The 18644-nt window shown below is 41.9% G+C and overlaps 3 protein-coding genes across 3 annotated transcripts; 2 read left to right on the forward strand and 1 right to left on the reverse strand.

Annotated features, from left to right (window-relative positions):
* The first annotated feature begins 527 nt into the window (after window positions 1–527).
* Window positions 528–7002, forward strand: LOC126984059 (small nuclear ribonucleoprotein Sm D3-like). Its single transcript, XM_050837441.1, has 5 exons — window positions 528–691; window positions 4573–4706; window positions 5417–5524; window positions 6073–6154; window positions 6480–7002. The coding sequence occupies exons 2-5, from the start codon at window positions 4581–4583 to the stop codon at window positions 6548–6550; spliced, it is 387 nt and encodes a 128-aa protein (XP_050693398.1). The 5' UTR covers window positions 528–691; window positions 4573–4580; the 3' UTR covers window positions 6551–7002.
* LOC126984057 (chromatin modification-related protein MEAF6-like) lies at window positions 2059–4549 on the forward strand. Its single transcript, XM_050837439.1, has one exon. The coding sequence runs from the start codon at window positions 2681–2683 to the stop codon at window positions 3185–3187; it is 507 nt and encodes a 168-aa protein (XP_050693396.1). The 5' UTR covers window positions 2059–2680; the 3' UTR covers window positions 3188–4549.
* Window positions 7003–7917: 915 nt separating the features above from the next.
* Window positions 7918–17235, reverse strand: LOC126984056 (uncharacterized). Its single transcript, XM_050837438.1, has 5 exons — window positions 16838–17235; window positions 15034–15343; window positions 14745–14786; window positions 9518–9780; window positions 7918–9001 (listed from the first exon to the last, which is right to left on the reverse strand). The coding sequence occupies exons 2-5, from the start codon at window positions 15224–15226 to the stop codon at window positions 8675–8677; spliced, it is 825 nt and encodes a 274-aa protein (XP_050693395.1). The 5' UTR covers window positions 15227–15343; window positions 16838–17235; the 3' UTR covers window positions 7918–8674.
* Between the last annotated feature and the right edge of the window lie 1409 nt (window positions 17236–18644).

The following is an 18644-nucleotide window of genomic DNA, read 5'->3' on the forward strand; positions in this document are numbered from 1 at the left end:
ACAGTCGGCGTTACTCCTGCAAACAACCCCAACCAGATTATCGTACTCAAAATATTACATTTATCATTATCAGAAGCAAAACTGCCTTACCCACACAAATACTGATGTTCAATTGACGTTTATGTTAAAATCGTTGATTGCTGATGTTCTTTTGCAGCCGTTATGGGTCAGAAACAAGACAATACCTGATGCAAAGTACGACAATCTGGCATACTGTTCCCACGAGCGGTGCCAGATTGTTGTACTCCGAGCATCGTAGTTACCGATTTTTGACACTTAACTATCACCAAATTGCATCACAAACTAATGAAAGTGACTCTAACTATAAATGAATCTCGTTATTGGGGTGCAGGAGACAATTTTGTGGGCAGAAATCGTGAATGAATATGACAATCTGGCAACTGCTAACACGAACGGTGTCAAATTGTTTTACTCAGGGCATCGTATATACTATTTTCTTACAATTACCTACTGCCAAAAAAACATCACAAATAAACGGCTACAATGACAACTATAAATGAAGTAGATGAGACAGTTTTTGGGGGTCTGAAATCAGTGAATATAAGAGGCTGGGTAGGAGGATGTGGCAACGCCGCTTCTACAAACGTTTCTCCTGGGTGACCAAAACAACAACGGGAGGACGCCAACGTTAATCAGCTTTTATCGGCCGCATCGTCTTCCTCCCCTTCGTGTGAGTATCCTGAGGGAGGGAAGGAGCGGCTGGTCATCATCCTAGAGGCGGAATTTTAATTATTACTTAGATCTGAAAGCACAAGGGTGGGATGCTTAGCGGAGTCCTTTTCCCGGGTAGTTGTTTTTGGATTTGTTTAGCTTGTTATTTGTGTCTGGGCGTGGCTGTTTGTGCCCTCGTGTGTGTTATTGTGGCTTCGTGCTCATGGCGGGGTTATAGAAGTGCTCTAGATTTACTTTCGGTTACATTATTTTCTTGTGTTGTGTGAGTAGCGGGACGGCCCTTGTTTACTGTTCCCTGTTGCAATGCCAAAAGTGCCAGGGTGGAGGCCATCTAGAAATTAAGGACGCCAATGAACCGTTGATAAGACTATACATTACCCTGTACACCTCTATACATTCAGCGGTGATAGGTGACTGTTCTTGTGGCCATTGGCTACTATTTGTTTGGTAAGGTGTTGATTGATTGCCATTATTTAAAACTTACATGTTGTTACAGTTTTATGTACAGTAAACCTTCACTTCAATGAACCAATTGGGGGAAGGGAGTGACGTTATATCTGAAAATATATTATATTCAAAAGATCTGAACTTTTGGTATATAATGAATTTTGTTATATGAGCTGAAAGTTCAGTTTCCGACCATCTCTGTATATAACAAAGCTTGTTTGTTATATTAGATGAAAGCTTGTGTACTTACATATATTCAGTCATCACAAATACTACACCCACACAGGGAAAGTAAAACAATAATTATGCATTTGACACCATGTTACACTGACCAACTTACGTGTACATGTTCAGCCAGCCCGCCATTTAACATAACCTCGCAATTACCAAACTTGTTTGGTAAATCCCCGCACATACCAGAAAGGCAAAAAAAAGTTTGTTAAAACGGAAATTTTGGTAAAGATTCGTTTTAGGTCCGTGCCAGTATCTCATAATCTATTTTATGATACATCACTATCTCTTCATATATCTTTTCTACAAACCTTCAACAGTCATGGAAATGCTTTGAAAATCCAATTCAAGGACTTTATTTTTACTCTTGAAAATAGGGGATAATGTTTACGAAAGCGTGTCGCCTCCTCTGGCGGCGGCGGCGGCGAGTCGGCGCCGCAGCCGCAAAATAGCTCGCAGAGGGTTTAGGGTCGGGGAGCATATTTAAACTACTCCAACCAAACTTTACGACCTACTAAAGGGCAAAAATGTATATGTGATTTATTTCAGCGAGGAGGTATTTCTTGCAACACTGGCTGCACCGTCGCCAGAGGAGGCGACATGCTTTCGTAAACATTATTCCCTATTTTCAAGAGTAAAAAAAAAAGTCCTTGAATTGGATTTTCAAAGCGTTTCCATGACTGTTGAAGATTTGTAGAAAAGATATATGAAGGGCTACTGACGTTTCATAAGGTAGGTAATGAGATACTCATCATCATCATTTCATCGACGCCTGCTCCTAGGAGCTCCCACCAGAGGATGGCCGCGGCAGAAGAGCTACTGGCACGGTACTAAAACGAATCTTAACCCAGCTAGGCAATAGGAACACAAAATTGGAGGGAGAAATTAATATGTTGGTGTTTTAAAGAGAGCTGCACCTGGTGGGGGCCTATGAGCTGTTAATGCATTTATTTAATGAGCACCTCTTTAAAACCTTTACATATTAATTTCTCTTTTCTCTTTCTAGGTGGTTGAGGGGTGAGAGTTGGGGTGTTCCTTCTCCTCCTCCACTTTCTCTCCTCCTCTTCCTCCTTCTTCTCCTGCATCTTACACCAGCCCTGGTGCCTCTGGGAGCTGCTGGTTGGAGCTGTGCAGATCACTCATCAACTCAGCAGCTGGTCTGGATTCCTCAGCTGGCACCAAGACATCAGTGAAGGAGCCAGAGGCACAAGGGCAAAGCTGACTACAAATAGGAGAGGTTGTCTTGAGGGGCACATGAAGAGGCAACTCAGGGATTGAACAGTCAGGGACACACACCACCGCCACCAGGATGAAGATGTCCAAGAGCTCCTCGGGTTCAGGTGCCGGGAATGATACCCGAGCTGAATTGGCGGAGCTGGTGAAGCGCAGGGCAGAAATAGCAGACAACCTGGCATCCCTGGAGCGGCAGATCTACGCCTTTGAGGGCTCGTACTTGGAGGACACGCAGCTCTACGGGAACATCATCAGAGGGTGGGACCGCTATCTGGTGACAAACAAGAACACTAACGCCAAGAACGACAAGCGCAACCGCAAGTTCAAGGAAGCTGAGCGACTGTTCAGCAAGTCATCCATCACCTCCATGGCAGCTGTCAGTGGCATAGTGGAACAAATGGGTGACCGGTTAGGTGACAACACAGACACAAATGATGTTAACTCTGGCAGTGAGGATAACTCCAAGGACTCTGTGAGCGCTGGGGTGAATGGTGACTCCTCTCGTGACACCCCCATGCTACACAAGCTGTCCAAGAGTTCCCACAAGATCAAGAAGAGTAGCAAAAAGAACAGGCATCGCTGAACTGGCATCCTGGTCTATTTTATACCCTTAATTTTTTAGGTTCTTTCATTCTGATCTCCCTTTCTCTCCCACCATACAAACAATAGGCACTGCTGAAAGTATCCTACTTTAATCTCTCCTCAGTATAAAAAGTAGGTACTGCTGACTAGCTGGCTACTTCCATCTTCCTTAATGATAAAGGTAGGCGCTGCTAAAAAGTTTCCTGCTCTCATCTTCACAATGGAAATCGTGGCACTGCTGAAAGAATGCCCTATTTTTTTAGGTGTTTCCTCCTTCATTCCCTTATCATTCCATTCCCAGAAAAATATCTGCAAGGTCAATTTCTTCTATATTGGGTGACTTGGTCCTCCCCTTTTCCAATGGTCTCCATACATTTCCCCATGCTTTTTTTATTGGTATGTGCACTTCTCTAATAGAGGACTGTGAATAAAGATTGTTTCTTTAGGCAACACTGGGATTAGATATCCCTCATGAATTTCATGTAAATATCCCCCATTGTCTATTCATATTTCTTCGTATATGTGTGCATTGATAACATTTTATTCATGAAATTTTAAGAACATACAGACTTTTCACCATTACATATGCTCGATCAAGACAAGTACAAAGTATTCTAAATAAATTTAATGTAAAATATAAGTTTTTTGTTATTCCTATATATCATAACAATAGAAGTGTGTGTTAAGGTTGCAAGGAGCAAGTAATAGACAAGAATATTTAGGAATTTTTGCAGGCAAAAGGTTTGGTGATTAGATGTCACACTCACATGATAAAAGAACATGTATGTGCTGGAAATCATGTATAGACAGGTCAAAATACTTAGGAATAGAATGTTGACTAATAGGCGGGTGTTGAACTAGAATTGCAAAATGAAATAATCAACAGCAGTGCATAGCTATTGGGGAACAAGGTCCTCCCATAGTAAATTTAAGCCCTCCCCCATGAGCACCCTCATGTGCAGAACTCTTTGACCACACCACGGATCACAAGTAAGAAAAGGATTTGTTGTTGTGAGTGAACCTATATGTAAGTAAGCCAAGTACACAATTTGGGGTAACCAGTGGCTGTGCCTGTCGATTTCTATTGGGGGTGGTATCATAGGTAATTCTGTAGGAACTACCAAGAGAATGAATGATCTCATAATTCACTAGGGTGTTAAGAGTCCCTACATCTGCAAGGTCATGGAGTCTTATTCATAGCAGCTTTGTGGGACCAACACCAGTCTACAATATTTGAGTTGCTTAGTTGAGGAATGACTATCCAGATGTGATTGAGGCATGTACCTATTGTCGTTCTCATGTGCTCTGATAAAGCTGCAGGATCTCATTGTTTTCTTATAGAGCTCTGTGTATTAAAGTATCTTAAATCTTGTTTCCTTCCCTCAGAATTCAAGATGTCCATCGGTGTGCCCATCAAGGTGCTGCACGAGGCTGAGGGCCACATCGTGACGGTGGAGACCATGCTAGGGGAGGTGTACCGCGGCAAACTCCTGGAGGCGGAAGACAACATGAATGTCCAGGTGAGGCTAATGATAGGGAGGAATGTACTTTGGATAACTTAGTAGACATTTATTTTTTTATATTCATTTTAATCACGCTTTACCACCATGGTCTAATTGACTTTGTAGGCATCCATCTGAGGCAAGCTTCTACTCATTCTAAAAGACAAGTATACTCTAAGCCCAGTAGGGAGGGGGGTGATAAACTTTGCTGTGGCCAGGAACCAAACCACAAACAGTGTGATGGAAGTAAGCGCTCCATCCATTAGGTCAGCAAGGTGCCCCACAGCTAAGGTCTTTGGGGGTTGTTTGGCAGGTCACTACATCCACACATTTCCTTGATTTTCTGTCAGGGAAGTGTTGTGTGTCCAACAATGTGTATCAAATCATGTGAATATGCTTGTTAATTGATTGAGGCAGATGGTATAAAGTAATTGATGTGTAGACTTTTTTACACTTAAGTTTTGTTGAATGTGAGCCATTGCACAAGGTTGTATACAGGATTCAGGCATCTGTGAATCATTGTATGAAATCTGTATTCAACAATTGTATCATCATTTTAGAATTTGTAATAAATCTTTATGGCTTGGTTTATTTGTCATAGGTAATATATTCTTTTTTTTTTCATGTTTATTTATGAACAAATCAATTGACCACATGAAGGAAGTACTCCTGTCTCAGCTTTTATCCTTCCTTTCTATGTTGTAATATTGCCCAACACCTTCCACCAGATGGAGGCCTGCACAGTCACTTACCGCAACGGCCAGACTGCTCGCCTTGAGAATGTCTTCATCAGAGGATCCAAGATTCGATTCCTCATACTGCCAGACATGTTAAAGGTGAGTGGATGCTACTCAGGCAAGGATAACTGACAATTTATTTTAAGATGAATGTCCAGTCTGTAGCTTACTTGTGATAATTTGTGTATGCCTTTTATTTTTCGCTCCGCCTCCGTGGTCAGCATGCCTGGCTACTACTCCTCGGCCCCAGGTTCAAATCCCGGCCTGGGTAGTCGGCGTGCAGCTTACCCAGCTGTTCATTCTCCTTTTTTGGGCTGGTCGATTAATGGGTACTTGGGGAAACCTGGGGAAGGTAAACTTTGGTAACCCTGATGTCACACTGGTCCGGTGTCCTGGGGTGATGGGCTCCATCCCACCACAGGCTCACGGGCCAATGTGACGGAGATGAGCACCAAGGCCACATGCAGATATGTCGTATGCCCCCAACTTTACCTTACCTTTTATTTCTCTGTTCATATTAGTGCTTTACCTTTTTAAGCTTGGCTTGGTACTGCATTAATTATTAAGGGACCACATAATGTTTTCTTTTATCTGTGGTACTATTTAACCATTCTAAATATAGTAATTCAACTTGGTATCCCCCACAGAATGCTCCAATGTTCAAGAATATGACAGGAAGGAAAGGAGGTGCTGCTGGTAGTGGAAAATCTGCAATTTTAAGAGCACAAGGTAAAGCAATTCTATGTTGTTTGATTATAATACTTTTTAAACCATTCTCCATAGAGTGGAAACTTGATAGTTATTTATTTATCTAATTGAAGGGTTTCATTATGCCTGAAGACTTTGTTATTGTTTCTCTGTTATCCAGCAATAGATTGGGAAAGAAAGTAAATTTGACTTACACAGGTGATGACATAATCCATCTGAGGACTGAGGGACATGCAATACTATACATGAAGAGAAGGGAATCTAGAGTTAAATGTCACACTAGAAAAGTAGAATAGTCATAAGAATATGGGAGAATGTGTGGTATATGATATTTTTTTTCCCCCAGCTGCGCGTGGTCGAGGGCGAGGAGGCAGAGGTGGGCGAGGGTGGGGTCCTGGAGGGCCAATGAGACGCTAGGCCCTCCTCTTCTTTACAGCTCCTTTCTCATTCTTCCAGAGAAGGCTACCTCTCTTTCATCTCCATATTAAAACGTTGCACTCTTTCCACCTTCATTAATGTCCTGACTATTATTTACAATGAGCTCAAAACTGAGCTACACCATCTAGGTACACACTAGCAATGTACTCTTCAAGATATTCTGTACTCACAATGATATACATATTATGTGTTATATGTTTTGCAGTTACTGTAGAACACCTTGAAAAAAATTGCCTACATTTGTGAATCAGGGTTGAGTGGTATACACATTATGGGCATATGTGGGCTTGCATCCAAAGTAATTTGTGATTATTATGTTCATGTAAGGCGTAGGCAAGCTCCCTGTCATGAAGGGAATGGAATTCCCTAACATTATGTTTGTACCTGCATTGTAGAAGGCATTTTACAATGAATACATTTTTCCATTAGTATATGATTGTGTTACATCCTTTGTCAAAATAGCAAGTACTGGGAAGTATTTATGATTTTATCATATGCACTGTACATTAAATTGCTAGTGATAAGGTGTGTAAGTATATCAATATACACATCCAGAAAGTTTTGTTCTAAACTGCCCCCAGCAATATTTTCCAGCTGCTCTAAAAAAGAATAACAGAAATTCATCAGGCCAAGATGTCTGCTATTATTATTTATATTGCATGCCTGATTTGCACTTTAGACTTGACTTAGGATATGAGTCACAACTGGCACTTAATTGTTTCATTTTCCATCATTACCACAAATTTATCTTCATTAGTGACTGCCTCAGATCACATAATCTTGCAACTAATCCTTGCTGGTTTACTGGGCAACTTTGAGATATTAAGTAAGAAATGTTTACTTGGGAAAAATATGACACTAGTCCTTAGTATAAAATGTGGCGGCCTTATATAGTCTCACTGTGAAGCAGGTACCATTGCCCAAGGGACCCACCAGTGTCAAATAACCATACAAAAGTGTAACTAACAATATCCCAAAACTAAACAGTAGTCGCTTCTGGAATGGTCTATGAAGCCGTTGTTTTGGTTCAGTGTAAACCTTGCCTTAATCAGGGGATTAAAAGGTGATTAAAATATGCTGCTGATCTAGGTAGTCAAGACCATATAGTTCTGCTAGGGTTACAAAAGAGCATCTCACTGAAAAGCCACCATGAGATGGGATTTAACTCAACATATTGGTCGTCAGATATGCATCATACCCACCAAGCCCCTGGAGGTTTGCCATTTGCAGTCATTGTACATCTTGTCTCTTGTAATGGTTCTCAGCTTTGGCTTCTTTGGATGACGGCTACACTCGGCAGGAAATCAGTTTAGTGACGGGAATGTTTGAGGTTAATAAAAGCATGCTAATATAGAAGAATTCATTTTAGAAAATTACATGTATACTATGAGCAATATATATTTCATATTATGATTTGCATAGACTTTTGGTAGTGACGAACACAACAAATGCTATTAGTACAGTACGTATGTATATGCTTGGGTTTCAGTAGGGAATCATTCTGTTATTCAAGGTTAAACTGTTGAGTTACAAAGCATTAGTGTTCCAGGTTAGTCGTAAAGCTAAACTATGTGTAACAGTTAATTGTACTTTTTTGTCTTATATTGGCAATAGATCTGGAAGGCTAACATTTAGTAAATGGTAAAATGGATCATATATAACAGGATTTGTAATAATTTGAAAACTTAAAAACATTTTAATGTCTTTTTATACAAAAGTCTTGGGATGTTAACACAAAAACAGGCATATCACTAGTATCTAATGTAACTTATAGTTCACATTTTATATTTACATCAGGCCACAATGAAGTAGTCGACACCAGTCCCTATAACGAATCATCGCTCAGGAAATTGCGTTAATGTAATGACAAGACGATATGGACGGACTCTTATCACGTGTATTGCACTCGGCAGGTGACTGAGCGGGAACACAAGAGGCAGAGGCTTCTCTACACCCAAACCTTATGTAGAGACTGATCTTGAGATGGGTGTCGGGGGATGAAAAAAAGGCATTATGGTGTCCAACAAGTCAGTGGAGACTGCAGGACCCAGGACACTGATGAACACGGGGGGGGCAGAAATGTCTCTCCTTTATACACGAGTCTTACGTAGACATAGATCTAAGCACAGGTGTCGTGGGGTTAACAGAGGGCAACGTGGTGTCCAGCGTATTAGTGGAGACCGCGGGACCCAGTGTAGACGTGGATGAGGTGGTGGTGTCGTGGAGGGTGGAGGTGGATAACGCCAGGTTGTCGTAGGCATGCTGGTGGGGGTGAGGCAGCTCGGTACTGTCGTCGGGGCAGGTGGACTCCGAGGGCTGGCGTGCTCGGGGACGTTCGCCATGGGAGGGAAGGTTGTGGCCTGCCATCGAGTGTTCATGGACTGCCTGGCCGTTCGGTCGCATGCGTCTATTCAGAGGACTGTGGTTATTCTGAGGAGGAAATCACCCAGGGGAATTATAGCTTTATCAATTGTGTTTTTGTATGTTATTCTTGATGCTGGTGACTCATTAATTCTGAAGAGCAGCATGTTACTGATTAATGTTGAAGAGCAGCATGTTATTGATGATGCTTGACTGATTAATTCTGAAGAGCAGCATGTTATTGATAAGTGAAGATCATTATAGGAAACTTATTAGACTTGTTATTAAATGAATGGAAGGGCAGAGCAGATAAATTAGTTCCCAGCAGAATGAAAATTGATTTATTACAGGGACTGAAGCGTTAAACAGAAAAATCATTAGCCTTACTGCCTAAGCATATATCTTACATAGGAGAATATGGTAAAGTAGAAAACAAGACAAGGAGAATAGTAGACACTAATCGATAGAAAACATCACAAGTTACCATTACAAAGGTTAAAGCTCATGATCACTGGTAGTATAAGCATTAAAATAACAAAACACACGGAAGCCAAGCACTGTGTAAGAAGAGACAGTTAAGTTTACCTGATAATCGGCAATTCTGACCACCGTTGAATTGCGGTTTTCGTTGGGGACTTTGATAGAAGGCGGCGGCGGGTGCTTCTCAATGCTGGCACGCCCTTCGTCCTTGCTCCTGAAGAACACCGGGAGGGTCACCTTGAGGCCCTTGCTTGAGGAGAGACGGAGGAGCAGCGCCACCACCCCCACCAGGAGCAGCACCATCAGGGCCAGCAGCACCCCGACCATCACCCGCAGCTCGCTTAGGGCCGTCTCCATCTCATCCATTCCTGCAAGAGTGGGGGTCCGGTGAGGTGATGATGTGTATATAATAATCCTTGTCAATGTGCTTATTATTCTGTCAGCGTTGTACTGAGATACCTGCCCCAATCAGGATCCGGGGAGTGAGTAATGCTTGTGAGGTTGTGAATTAGGAAAGCAGTGCATGGCTGACACGTGCTAAGAAGTTTCAATGAGAGAGAGGTGATGGAAAGGAAGGTGACCGGGAAAGAGATGGAAAATTGGAAATTACAGAGTTGAGGGTCGTGTTTGTGTGTTTCAATGAGAGAGAGAGAGAGGGGGGGATCGATGTAATAGCAGAAATTAATGAATTGATGGCGATATGGAAAGGAAGGATCGAGGTGACCGGAAAAGATGCAAATTACAGAGTTGAGGGTCATGTTTAGGTGTTACAATGAGAGAGAGAGAGAGAGAGAGAGAGAGGATGGGATGACAGAAATGAATTGATGGCGATGGAAAGGAAGGAGGTGACCGACCGGAAAAAGAGATGCAAATTAAAGGGTTCAGGGACGTGTTTGTGTGTTTCAATGAGAGAGAGAGACAACACGAGATAACAAGTCAGCTAGGAGGGGAGGGAGGTGGCGATGGAGAGAAAGGAAGGAGAGATGGGCGGGAAAGAGATGCAAATTGCGTGGGTGTCCAAATGTCTCCTTTTTTTGCAACGCACTCGCTCGCTCTTTCCGGTGTTTTATTGCTAATGTCAGTTGCTATCTTGGTTACTTTATTACGGGAACTGGAAGCGCGGTGATGATGTAATAAGTGTTTTGTTTTAGATTTGCCCACGAAAAAGTGTGTGTGAAGAATGTTGTCAGTCCGGGTGGTGAGTCAGCCTCTCTTGGTGGTGTGGAGGGAGGGAGAGGGAGATGGAGGAGGAGCAATGAAGGAAGGGGGAGCACAGGGGGGCGAGGGGACAAGAGGGAGATGGAGGAGGAGGAGCAGTGAAGGAAGGGGGTGCACAGGGGGGCATTTGGCACTGAATACAAAGATATACCTTGCGTCACATTCCTTTAGATCAGTGTCCTTTGTATTAAAGAAATGGACAGGTTAACCAGACATTAGCTATCTCTTCTTTACCTCAATGAAATCAATCCGGGCATCGTAAACAGCTCACTTGAAATATGCAATACATTAATCGTACAGCGAACACAAAGGTAGGCTATACAAGAGCTTACATTCCTTGAATCAGCCGTATCTTTTGTGACATTTAAATACCATTAAGGAACTAAACAAAGCCTGCACCCACGTCTTGATATAATGAAAAACTGAATGAATGAAACCCACACAACATGGACACTAGATTAGAAGTATATATTTTAACATTTCGACTACGTAACTTGATACAGCCCATTCATTTTTACATTCTCAAGGGCTATACACCTGCGCATGTGAATTTTGAGATACTGTGGGGTTTGGTATGCCAGGAAACGGCTTAGGGGGAGGGGAGTCAGTGAGATTTTACTAGGAATTGACGCTTATCAGTATGGCAGCACGCGAGGAGCAAGAGATGGGGGAGGGAGAGAGAGAGGCAGGTGTCAGGCGAGGGGTGAGTCATCGAGGGCTAAACGAACTGAACATGGCCACTTTGGTTACCTTGAGGATCGGTTAACTAGTGTCTTTTTTATATATTGGCAGTTTGATTTCCGATATATCTGAGCTCTTGTTTACTATAGCAGGTATAAATAATGTATAATTAGGAAGATGAATACAACCTCTCTTTTGGTTTAGGCAGAAAATGATATGATTTATGCAATGCTTCTCACTCGTAGCTGCTAAAAACTGTAGAAATGGAAGAAAAAGATGGAGAGATGTAGAAGACAATCGAAAAAATGGAGAGATAGAATGGAAGGGAAAAAAGGGAAGAGAGATGGAAGGGAAAAATAGAGAGAGAATGGAATTAAAAATGAAAGGGAATGAGAGGTACAGGATGGTCACTGCAAACATTAGATCAAACTTATGCACGTTTCTGTTAATCCTTTGTTTGAAGGTCAAGTAAACAAATATACTCATTAAGGTTACTCACTCTTAAATTCCTTTCTGCTACGGCCACAAAGCCTTATCGTAAGAGGATGATAATTGCTTTCACTCTCAATAAAACGTGGAGAAAAGTCTTACAGTAATCTTTTACGCTTGTTACGGAAGTTAAAGTATGTTGTTTCTTTGGGATAGCACTATATACGACAGCTTTTGCATTATGAGCAAATATATTTCGATTTTATTATTGCGATGGTTAATTTATGTTTTAGTTGGTTTTGTAGTGAAAAATACCTTGTAAAATATGGCCTCTCTCCTTACGGGTATATCATGATTAGTAAAGACATTTCTATTCTGATGGCTTTGGAAAGATCAATAAATAAGCATACATGTATCTCGAACTAAATTGATAATTCTTTTGAGTTCTCCTTTTACCACCTTTGCATCTTCGCTAACTTTTTATTATCTATTGGTTCAGTTGCTACAATCTCCCTTAATTAATCTAAAAAAAGAGAAACCCGGTCCTTAACACATTACTCCCCCCCAAAAGATTATAGATGGCAAAAGAGTAATTAAATAAATGTCTATATAACGCCCCCAGGTATAGGCTACAGGTATATCATGATTAATACTCTACGTGACATATCCATTCTGATGACTGTGCAGTGATCAACTCGTCTGTCCTAGAATGAGATGAGGTATCCTCCGCTCATCCTATCACCTTCACATTGTGTCGCGCGAACATGAACGGCGTATTTAAAGTGTTGCCACCATTTCCGGACTCATTTTCTCCCATCCTCATCATTTCCCATTGTCATCGCCACGCCAAACGACAAGTTACGCCGAAAACCCCCATACGAGCCTTCTGTGCGGTAGCCATCGTCACCGTCTCGGGAAACCATGGCGCTATCGTGTGTTTGACGTGGTTACACAACTTTTCAGGTAATTTTACGCTGTCAGCAAACGTAAAACGGATATTTTTTGCGGTATTCATTGTCACTGGCGCGGCAAATGTTGATATTATACTTCCATAGCTATAGTCTCTCTCTCTCTCTCTCTCTCTCTCTCTCTCTCTCTCTCGAGGACGGTAAAGGAGATTATAAACGCAAACGACAGGAAAACAACAACTTTTATCGACTTAATTTGATAATCCCTTTAAATTATCCTTTTATCACCTTTGTTTCTTCGCTAACTTTTCTGATTTTTTACTTGTTCAGTCCTTGGAATCTCCCTTTAATTAATAAAAAAAACGCGTTACTCCCAAAGGATTACAGATGCCAAAATAGAGTTATCATATGAGTGTCAAAATACTCCTCTCTTGAAAAAACATGATCGGTATCCTAAGACGCTTCGATTCTCCTCTCACATTACACTACTCGTATTTCCAAAACGCAAAAAGGGTATCAGTTGGGTTCTATGGAGCTTTTTCTTAGGTTCATGGTGCAGAAGAAGGTTCAAACTACCACCAGGGTCATAAAACTGCCCCTGGAAATGCCCCAAACTCCTCTGAAAGTCTTGTCAAACGTGTGTGCTTGTGCTGCTTGGTCACAGAAATGTTTAAGAATATTATGACCGGATGAACCGCAGAGGAAGAAGGAAATGTAGTAGGCTATAGAGGGAAGTATAATGGCCCTCTCTCCCCCGCCGAAGCTAATTGGCAGTAAATTATCTGACGCGTACGGCCGCAGTAGGAAGCTGAGGTTATTAGTAAGGGGAGACGCGGGCCATATAACACCCCGCAAAAACGAACTCCCGTCTGAATGGAAGCGAGGTGGTGGGCATTATTGTGGTTCGGGTTGGCACGCGTCACCATCATTAAAACGCAGGAAGTGGCCGCGTTTCTTTTGTTTTTTAGTCATGGGCGATGGTAACCCGAGAGAAGCGAACGGCAAACACAAAATAGGAACGTAAAAAATCGATTATATAGAGTCTGGAAAAGCTAAATTGCTGTCGTTTGGGTTGATACACGTTTCTGTTGTTTTTTTATTGTTTTTTAAGTCACGGGCGATGGTAATCCGAAAGAAGCGAACGGCAGACACAAAATAGGAACGTAAAAAATCGATTATATAGAGTCTGGAAAAGCTAAATTCCTGTCGTTTGGGTTGATACACGTTTCTTTTGTTTTTTATTGTTTTTTTAAGTCACGGGCGATGGTAATCCGAGAGATGCGAACGTCAAGCACATAATAGGAAAGTAGAAAATCGATTATATAGAGTCTGGAAAAGCTAAATTGCTGTCGTTTGGGTTGATACACGTTTCTTTTGTTTTTTTATTTTGTTTTTCAGTCACGGGGGTTGATAATCCGAAAGAAGCGAACGTCAAACACAAATAGGAAAGTAAAAAAATAGATCATTTAGTCCGGAGAAGCTAAATTATTGTGGTTTGTGTTAACACGCGTTTTGTTTTAAGTCACAGGCGTTAGTAATTCGAAAGAAGCAAACGTCGATCACAAAATAAGGTTAAAAAAAATGAAAAAGAGGCTATATAGCGTCTGAGAAAGTTAGATTTTTATACATAGAAGCTAGTTATACGACAAGAACAAAAATACCGTGAAATTAAACTCATGAACTACGTCTAGAAAAGCTGGAATGTGACTTTTTTTTGCCATTTCCTTCCCGGCGGTACGACAGGCGAGAGAAATCCGAGAAACAAATAGTCACAAAATAGGAAATCGAAAAGAAAAAGAGCCCGCTAAACATCGTCCGGATAAGCTCTTTGGACTTGATTTCTGTTCCCTTTCCTCGCATATAAAGTGACAAGATTAATGGATAGGTTGATACTGACGGGTAGGTGAAGGTGTGTCGTGTTGCGGTTACGAATGGGTGATGAATGAAGGGTTTGATAAGAGAGAGAGAGAGAGAGAGAGATGGGTGTGGCCATGCACGGATAAACCAGAATTTGTTATGAGTAATGCTTGCACAAACACGCTCTCTCTCTCTCTCTCTCTCTCTCTCTCCTCATCTATCTATCTATCTATACGTACTTCCTGAGGTATCACCCTCGTCTCCTGAGCCTGCAGAAGAGACTGAAAGAATAAGAATAAAATTCATATCAATATAGACTTAAAGTATATTGAGACACATTAGGTCATCTGTATTTTCAGCGGTATTTTCAATCGATTCAGAGGTATAAACAACAACAACGCCAACACACACAAACAAACAAACAAACACACACACACAGTTTAATTTACACGTAAAAAAATTAAATCCAAATTAACACCTCATTAAAATACCTCTTCATCATCAACACCTGCACTCAATTAACCTCACCTGTAGTATGGGAGCAGCAGTCGTCACACTTCTGCGGATGGAACAGATCATCACTTTCATCACAGGTTTCCTCACACTCGACGTCGGCACACCTATTCGCGGTCACACCCTGAAGGAGCTGCGCCAGTAGTACCGCCGTTGAGACCACCACCGGCCGATACTGTCCTCTCCACGGCAAGCCCCAGTGTACCATCCTGCACTCGGGTTTCTCCTATTGTTTGTAAATGTTCCCTGAGTGTTGTGGAGCAAGGCACGATTGGAGTTTAGTCTCTCCTCTTACTCCGTTCCAATCAGGTTCGTCATGGCGGGTCTGAAACGTGTGAGAGAATTTTGTTTAAAGTGAGGTGGATGTTGTTTTGTAACCACTGTTGATCTGCGGAATTTTTCTATTATTATTATTTTTTTGTATGTTAACCGATTTTTGGTACGATTCATATGTCATAAGGTGAGCGATGACCATGGTTGATAGTCTTGTTCTTCGTATTATTATTATTATTATTATTATTATTATTATTATTATTATTATTATTATTATTATTACTATTATTATTATTATTATCACTACTACTACTACTACTACTAATACTAATGTCGTTGTTTTTATTGCAATTTCCATATAAGGTTTAATGACTGCAGTAACTTTAACATCATCATCACCAATATCACCATCATCATCATTATCGGAAATACATCATAACTCGTTAATTACAAAGGTTATCAGTCATTTTCTTTTGTGATTGCTTTACTCTGTGCGTCCCTTTGTATTCCATCTTTAAATCTTTCTGAAGACTGGAAACTGGAATTGTCTGTGTTTTCTTTTCCTTCTTTAACCGACCACAGTTATGTTTCCTCAACCCCTGATATTTTGCGACCTTCACTTCCCTTCATGCTCATCGCTCGTGGGTGACGCTTTGTTTGGTGATGGCCGAAGTAAACCGATGTATGTTTTCTTTAGCTTGCAGTGCCCCGTTATTGGGTTATGCATTCTGGATATCGAAGCCCCTCCACCCCAAGAAATAGTTTTATCATGTCTTGCGTAACACACAGCATCATTACATTCATTATAATAACAAAAATAATAGCCTATGTCTGCGATTTTTTTTCCTATAAAGCAATAAAGTAAATGTCACCTATACGCGCGCGCTGAAAATTAAGAGTGAGAGTGGGTGACTGACATAACTTCTGGATGAAAAAATAGGAAAAATAAAACACGCACCTTTAAACCTTTCATTAACTTCACTGAAAAAAAAAAGACTGGCTTAATTTTCAGCAAATGATCTAAACGAGACATAGGGGGTGGGGCGGAGTGGCATTCTTTCTAAATAAAAATAAGGGAAGGGAAACTTGGCTAAAAATAGAAGCCCGTTTTAACTTTCTACAAAATGTACTGACGAAACCAAGGAGGAGAAACGCCCTTTGCTGACATACATTTTAAAAGTAACGTAGAAACTTGGCGATTTAACAGAAGAAACGTTCATATTCTTAACTTTCTAAAAAAAATGTCTACATTAAAGTAAGATGCATTCTGATGTACGTGTAGAAGGTGGTTGTGTCTCCTTCAGGAAGTGCATAATCGTGCCTGTTACGTAGATGCCCCAAGGACGCGAGCTCCCGGAAGACAGACATAAACACCAGTGGGTAGGAGAAGAGGGGGTTTCAATCTCTTCTGTGCAACAATACACGGGGAATTTCCAGGAATCCCCAGCGGAACTCATGACAATCGCCACTTACAGGAATATTAACATCACCATGGTCAGACTTGGAGGTGGAAAAACTGGCCACACTATTACTTATATATACTTACGTGTTATTGGTTAAAGACATAAGGGGTGGAAGACAATATTTGAGGTAGGTCTATGGAGTTTTGAAGATGGTTTTTCAATCTTCTAAAACTCTCGCACACTTTTATCTCACTTTCAATGCACTTAGCGCGTCCCACAGCACCATCTCACCCCTTGGAACACCTTTTCTGGGCTTGGTTATCACTGAGGAGCCGTCAGTCACATTGTTGGGGTGTCACTGCATCTCTTTGGAACACGCGGGTGGAACGCAACACTGCCCTACGGCCACGCAATCCTCACTGTTCCCTCAGACTCTCAGGTGGGCCACAGACAGGTATTCCACTCACTACCTGTTGCTTCCACTTCGAAACCCACAGTATTTGATCAAACTGAACTAGTGATCCCAGCCCTCGTCTTCCCCGCCGCTCCCTCGCGTGTCCTCAGCCGTGTGTTTTGTGTTATCAGGGAGACGTATGGGCCAAACACCAAAGAAGAGGAGGAAGACTTACTTTCAGATCGCCACAACTAGCAACTCAGGGGTGACGTCATGCCTTCCTCCAGCTTACCTACCTGTCGCTGCCGCCTCTCCGACACCTGCCTCCTCCCCCCTTCTCCCCCCTTCCTCGCCTCCTCCAGACCCCTGTCCCTGCCATTAATCCCTTCGAGGAATGAGTTACCTCCTAACCCCAAACGAGCACCGTCGCCATATCCTCCAGGACCGGATGTTGACGCTCACGCAAGAACAAGTCGTGTCACTCTCCAAGACGCATTTCTGGATCCAGAATTTCTCATCGTGCCTTTTGTAATTTCCTGACGACCCTCTGGACTGAGTGACTGTGGCGTAGGGTTTGGTTGGGTGCTTGGAGAGTTTTCCCGCCAAGTGACGTTCGCCGTGCAGGGAGTGGTCGCCCGCGGTCATGAGAAGTAAAGGTGCTTCTTCCTGCTGCCCACAGTGTTGCCAGCTCCGCGGCGACGCTCCAAGGATCAGTTGCGGCAGGCGTTGAAGTCCTTCACGGATGAGGTCCTACGCCGCGGTTAATTTTGCTGAGTCCTGCGTTCACCCAGAAGCCAATTCCCCGTATACATTCCGCTGGACGTTGTTTTAATGCCGCGTCGTTGAATGTAATTGTTGTGGAGAGTTAGAAAGATCAAGTATATTATCAGTAAACTCAAATAAACACACTTACTGCAAGACTCATTAACTTAACACCACGACGACCATAATAACTGTGGGGGAGCTTCATTTTCCCCCTCTTCTCTTCCTCAGTGTCGAATGGTTCACACGTCCATGCTAAAATGAATAGATATAAACCGTCAGCAACTCCTACTTATGACAGTGGATCTAAAAAAAAAAAAAAAAAAAATCATTGGCGACTAACCTTTATACCAGGCAGAGTTCGTAAACATATCGTGAAGTTATTTTTATTTTTTATTAAGTTTACAGTAAAGAAAAAAAACTCAAACATCCATGGGTCGACTGAATATAAATTGAGCGAAATCTAAAACTGGTGTTGTGTTGATTATTATAGATGGGTGTGCAAATATAGGTAAACTCTAGGCATCCCCTATTCCTTCCTCCCTTCCTTCCCTGTTCCATTTTCCCTCTATATCCCTCCCTCCCTCCCATCTATTTTTCCCACCCTTATTTCCTTTTCATCATCCTCTTTCTTCTTTTCTACCTCCACCTCTCCCTCCCTCTCTTCCTTCATCCTTTCGTTCTCTCTTCCTCAGTTTTGCTATTCTTGTCTTTCTCTCCTTTCCTCCTTTCCTCTCTCTATCCCCTCCCTATTTTCCCGTTTCCTCGTACTCTCCCTCTCTCCCTTTCCTTTT

Source organism: Eriocheir sinensis, chromosome 55 (genome assembly GCF_024679095.1).
Source record: "Eriocheir sinensis breed Jianghai 21 chromosome 55, ASM2467909v1, whole genome shotgun sequence".
Lineage (NCBI taxonomy): Eukaryota > Metazoa > Arthropoda > Malacostraca > Decapoda > Varunidae > Eriocheir > Eriocheir sinensis.

Coding starts and splice junctions, on each gene's coding strand:
- LOC126984057 (XM_050837439.1), top strand. CDS start 2,681: ATGAAGATGTCCAAGAGCTCCTCGGGTTCAGGTGCCGGGAATGATACC.
- LOC126984059 (XM_050837441.1), top strand. CDS start 4,581: ATGTCCATCGGTGTGCCCATCAAGGTGCTGCACGAGGCTGAGGGCCAC. Junction 4,707..5,416: donor AAGACAACATGAATGTCCAG/GTGAGGCTAATG, acceptor ACCTTCCACCAG/ATGGAGGCCTGCACAGTCAC. Junction 5,525..6,072: donor TACTGCCAGACATGTTAAAG/GTGAGTGGATGC, acceptor TATCCCCCACAG/AATGCTCCAATGTTCAAGAA.
- LOC126984056 (XM_050837438.1), bottom strand. CDS start 15,226: ATGGTACACTGGGGCTTGCCGTGGAGAGGACAGTATCGGCCGGTGGTG. Junction 9,781..14,744: donor CGAGGGTGATACCTCAGGAA/GTACGTATAGAT, acceptor CCACTCTTGCAG/GAATGGATGAGATGGAGACG. Junction 9,002..9,517: donor TCAGAATTGCCGATTATCAG/GTAAACTTAACT, acceptor TTTCCTCCTCAG/AATAACCACAGTCCTCTGAA.